Consider the following 6,000-nt stretch of genomic DNA (forward strand, 5'->3'; position numbering starts at 1 on the left):
AGAAAGCTGGAGTAGCTATACTCATATCAGATAAAATAGACTTTAAAATAAAGAATGTCACAAGAGACAAGGAAGGACACTACATAATGATCAAGGAATCAATCCAAGAGGAAGATATAACAATTATAAATATATACGCTCCCAACATAGGAGCACCTCAATACATAAGGCAACTGCTAACAGCTGTAAAAGAGGAAATCAACAGTAACACAATAATAGTGGGGGACTTTAACACCTCACTTACACCAATGGACAGATCATCCAAAATGAAAATAAATAAGGAAACACAAGCTTTAAATGACACAATAGACCACATAGATTTATAGGATATTCCATCCAGAAACAGCACATTACACTATCTTCTCAAGTGCGCACAGAACATTCTCCAGGATAGATCACATCTTGGGTCACAAATCAAGCCTCAGTAAATTTAAGAAAACTGAAATCACATCAAGCATCTTTTCTGACCACAATGCTGTGAGATTAGAAATGTTACAGGGAAAAAATATAAAAAACACAAACACATGGACTAAGCAATATGTTACTAAATAACCAAGAGATCACTGAGGAAATCAAAGAGGAAATCAAAAAATACCTAGAAAAAAATGACATGAAAACACGACAATCCAAATCCTATGGGATGCAGCAAAAGCAGTTCTAAGAGGGAAGTTTATAGCTATACAAGCCTACCTCAAGCAACAAGAAAAATCTCAAATAAACAATCTAACCTTACACCTAAAGGAACTAGAGAAAGAAGAACAAACAAAACCCAAAGTTAGCAGAAGGAAAGAAATCATAAATATCAGAGCAGAAATAAATGAAATAGAAACAAAGAAAACAATAGCAAAGATCAATAAAACTAAAAGCTGGTTCTTTGAGAAGATAAACAAAATTGATAAACCATTAGCCAGACTCATCAAGAAAAAGAGGGAGAGGACTCAAATCAATAAAATTAGATATGAAAAAGGAGAAGTTAAACAGACACCACAGAAATACAAAGCATCCTAAGAGACTACTACAAGCAACTCTATGCCAGTAAAATGGACAACCTGGAAGAAATGGACACATCCTTAGAAAGGTATAACCTTCCAAGACTGAACCAGGAAGAAATAGAAAATATGAACAGATGAATCACAAGGAATGAAATTGAAACTGTTATTAAAAATCTTCCAGCAAACAAAAGTCCAGGACCAGATGGCTTCACAGGTGAATTCTATCAAACACTTAGAGAAGAGCTAACACCCATCCTTCTCAAACTCTTCCAAAAAATTGCAGAGGAAGGAACACTTCCAAACTCATTCTATGAGGCCACCATCACCCTGATACCAAAACCAGACAAAGATACTACAAAAAAGAAAATTACAGACCAATATCACTGATGAATATAGATGCAAAAATTCTCAACAAAATACTAGCAAACAGAATCCAACAACACATTAAAAGGATCATACACCATGATCAAGTGGGATTTATCCCAGGGATGCAAGGATTCTTCAATATATACAAATCAATCAATGTAATACACCATATAAACAAATTGAAGAATAAAAACTATATGATCATCTCAATAGATGCAGAAAAAGCTTTTGACAAAATTCAACACCCATTTATGATAAAAAAAACTCTCCAGAAAGTGGGCATAGAGGGAACCTACCTCAACATGATAAAGGCCATATATGACAAACCCACAGCAAACATCATTCTCAATGGTGAAAAACTGAAAGCATTTCCTCTAAGATCAGGAAAAACACAAGGATGTCCACTCTCACCACTATTGTTCAACATAGTCTTGGAAGTCCTAGCCACGGCAATCAGAAAAGAAAAAGAAATAAAAGGAATACACATTGGAAAAGAAGAAGTAAACCTGTCACTGTTTGCAGATGACATGATACTATACATAGAGAATCTTAAAGATGCCACCAGAAAACTACTAGAGCCTAATCAATGAATTTGGTTAAGTTGCAGGATACAAAATTAATGCACAGAAATCTCTTGCATTCCTATCATTATGATGAAAAATCTGAAAGAGAAATTAAGGAAACACTCCCATTTACCACTGCAACAAAAAGAATAAAATACCTAGGAATAAACCTACCTACGGAGACAAAAGACCTGTATGCAGAAAATTATAAGACACTGATTAAAGAAGTTAAACATGATACCAACAGATGGAGAGATATACCATGTTCTTAGATTGGAAGAATCAATATTGTAAAAATGACTATACTACCCAAAGCAATCTACAGATTCAATGCAATCCCTATCAAATTACCAATGACATTTCTTATGGAACTAGAACAAAAAAATCTTAAAATTTGTAGGGAGACACAAAAGACCCCGAATAGCCAAAGCAGTCTTGAGGGAAAAAAATGGAGCTGGAGGAATGAGACTCCCTGACTTCAGACTATACTACAAAGCTACAGTAATCAAGACAGTATGGTACTGGCACAAAAACAGAAACATATATTAATGGAACAAGATAGAAAGCCCAGAGATAAACCCATGCACCTATGGTCAACTAATCTATGACAAAGGAGGCAAAGATATACAATGGAGAAAAGACAGCCTCTTCAATAAGTGGTGCTAGGAAAACTGGACAGCTACATGTAAAAGAATGAAATTAGAACATTCCCTAACACCATACACAAAAATAAATTCAAAATGGATTCGAGACCTAAATGTAAGTCTGGACACTATAAAACTCTTAGAGGAAAACATAGGAAGAACACTCTTTGACATAAATCACAGCAAGATCTTTTTTGACCTACCTCCTAGAGTAATGGAAATAAAAACAAAAATATACAAATGGGACCAAATGAAACTTAAAAGCTTTTACACAGCAAAGGAAACTACAAACAAGACAAAAAGACAACCCTCAGAATGGGAGAAAATATTTGCAAATGAATCAACGGACAAAGGGTTAATCTCCTAACTATATAAACAGCTCATCAATATTAAAAAACAAACAACCCAATCCAAAAATGGGCAGAAGACCTAAATAGACATTTCTGCAAAGAGGACATACAGATGGCCAAGAGGCACATGAAGAGCTGCTCAACATCACTATTAGAGAAATGCAAATCAAAACTACAATGAGGTATCACCTCACACCAGTTAGAATGGGCATCATGAGAAAATCTACAAACAACAAATGCTGGAGAGGGTGTGGAGAAAAGGGAACCCTCTTGCACTGTTGGTGGGAATGTACATTGATACAGCCACTATGGAGAACAGTATTGAGGTTCCTTAAAAAACTAAAAATAGAATTACCATATGAACCAGCAATCCCACTACTGGGCATATACCCAGAGAAAACCATAATTCAAAAAGACACGTGCACCCCCAATATTCATTGCAGCACTATTTACAATAGCCAGATCATGGAAGCAACCTAAATGCCCATCGACAGACGAATGGATAAAGAAGTTGTGGTACATGTATACAATGGAATATTACTCAGCCATAAAAAGGAACGAAATTGGGTCATTCATTGAGACGTGGATGGATCTAGAGACTGTCATACAGAGTGAAGTAAGTCAGAAAGAGAAAAATAAATATCGTGTATTAACGCATGTATGTGGAACCTAGAAAAATGGTATAGATGAACCGGTTTGCAGGGCAGAAGTTGAGACACAGTTGTAGAGAACAAGCGTATGGACACCAAGGGGGGAAAGCCCTATGGGGTGTGGGGATGGTGGTGTGATGAATTGGGCGATTGGGATTGACATGTATACACTGATGTGTATAAAACTGATGACTAATAAGAACCTGCTGTATAAAAAATTTAAAAATAAAAAGTTCCAACCTTTTAACCACAAGGTTGGTTCCCCATGCCACCAGCCTCCATTCTTAGTGGGGTCCATAAGCCACCTCATCAACATAACAAAATATACCTTTATCACTATCTCACTTAGGAAATTCCAAGGGTTTTAGAAGCTCTGTGCCAGAAATGGGGCCAATGATCAACTTCATATTTCTTATTATGAATCACAATATCACAAATAGGATACAGGTTAAAACAGTTATGAGCCCAGATTTATTATAGGAGGATAAGTTAGTTACAGTCACTTGTTTATAATAAGATACACAAAACAATGTGAAACTACAAAAAGGCAGGGGAAAAAAAATCTTTCAATAAAAGTTATAGTATGAGGAGATAGCCTAGGATTGGGAAACCAATTAGCAATCAACTGAGCAGATATAATGAGTATCTCTCCTAAGACAAGGTGGGCAAAAGGAGGATGGAAGATATTAGGTATTACTATGGATATAGAAGAACCAGAAGGTCCTCAAACTATACCTTTGAACTCAATAATTTCAAAAGGCCTTCAAAAATCACTTTAATCTACCAAGAAATCAATGTAAAATTCCACTACTTCTATAAAAATCTTATCCAGAATTTGAAGTGTTTACAATCTGGTTTAAGGGTAGAAATGTAATGAAATTCCTGGTTAATGGTACAAGACAAAATGTAGTTATGTTAAGTCCATTTCCACAGTACACACAAAAGTGGCTAAGGGAGTTTTAGGAAGAAAGAGACTCATTTGTGCTAAAATATTGGGAGGGCTTAAGAGAGATGGTGTAACTTTGACCAGATGGAAGCCGATACGTGGGCCATTGCTGCCTATATTTTCACAGGAAAAATGTTCATCTCTACTATTTTATCAAAGAGACACAGAACTATGTTCATTGGGTTCTAATATGAGGTAAGTGACATCCACAGAGAAAGACCAATTATAAATTTTCTGTCTTCCAGAAATAAAACAAACTAAAACCACAGATGTATCTGATAATCCTTTTTTAAACCATTCATCTAAAAATGGCCCATCACTCCAGCTTGGTTAGGAATATAAGAATCACAGGAAAGATCATTATAGTGATCTTTATAATGAGACCTTATAATATCTTTGAAGAAGGAATGCTTAATGATTTTTCAAAAAAACTGTTTTGGTCCTGAATAAATATAGAAAACATTTTATAAATTGCAAGTTATTTCTTTAATCATGAAATTCAGCTTTTGTGATTATGTTCATTTTTCATCTTTATGCTATGACCCAATTTTACATAAAGTGACCAATTTAAAAAACAGATGTTTTTTCTGTAGATTTGGTACCACATCTGGTCCCTACGTACCTCATTCTTCTTTAGTATTATATACTTCTTATCAACTTTTCTCCCTACATAGACTTCAGCAATCCCTTAATAAATTGGTGTTTTAGTGGTTGTATAAGGCACGTAAGTTATACCTGGACCCATTTTTATTTTCCAGCTATACTTCCGCCAAATATTTTCTAATGGCAAAAATGAGTGATATCTGCAGAAAAATACAAAGAAATACCTATTTTACAGCCGGTCCAAGTGTAGTAGAATTTCTTTAAAAATGTGCGCAATCTCATTTAATGAACTAATAGCTTCCTTTGCCTTCTTTTTCTTTTCACTTTTCAGTCTAGAACCTTCCTCTCTAATTACTACCGAGATCATAATGTGGAACTGTCCAAACTGCTACACAGACTGGGGCAGCCTCTCCCATCATGGCTGAGACAGGAGCTACAAAAAGTGAGATAGCACTGGAGAGAAGAACCAAGGCTCCCAAGATACTGACTTTTACTATGAAACAGAAAAACAAACCCCCCATCTTTTATCCCCTTAATGCACTTGTGACTGTCAACAGAGGATCGTGTGAATAAATCTCCTATCTTTTTCATAAAATGAAAACTGTTATATATGCACTCATTGGCAATTACTAGCATCAATCCCTGTGTGACTTTTGAGAAATAATGTGGGGTTTTGTGGCATTACCCGGTTTCCAATGTGGGGATCATAACACAGCCCAGTTCCTCTGTTGACCATAAGGTTTCAGAAACTGTTTGACTGAGAACACTGATTATATGCAAGAGACAAATTAGAATCTTGAGGAAAAGATAAGGACTGAGATATCTGTAAATGAGGCTAGTAGTAAGCCAATATCTGAATTAAGGGCTTACATTTTCCCTTGCTAAT

The 6,000-nt window shown here is 35.5% G+C and overlaps 1 protein-coding gene across 4 annotated transcripts in view; it reads left to right on the top strand.

Moving 5' to 3' along the window:
• Positions 1-5,590, top strand: part of NDST4 (N-deacetylase and N-sulfotransferase 4) — a 246,565-nt gene extending 240,975 nt beyond the window's left edge. For all 4 annotated transcript variants that reach the window (XM_079919073.1, XM_079919075.1, XM_079919074.1 and 1 more), the window contains one exon: positions 5,446-5,590. In XM_079919073.1, the coding sequence (XP_079775199.1) occupies positions 5,446-5,565 (120 nt within the window). In that variant the 3' untranslated portion in view covers positions 5,566-5,590. The remainder of the gene's footprint in view (positions 1-5,445) is intronic.
• Positions 5,591-6,000: the final 410 nt, after the last annotated feature.

The sequence above is a fragment of the Stenella coeruleoalba genome (assembly GCF_951394435.1).
Source record: "Stenella coeruleoalba genome assembly, chromosome: 4".
Classification (NCBI taxonomy): Eukaryota; Metazoa; Chordata; class Mammalia; order Artiodactyla; family Delphinidae; genus Stenella; species Stenella coeruleoalba.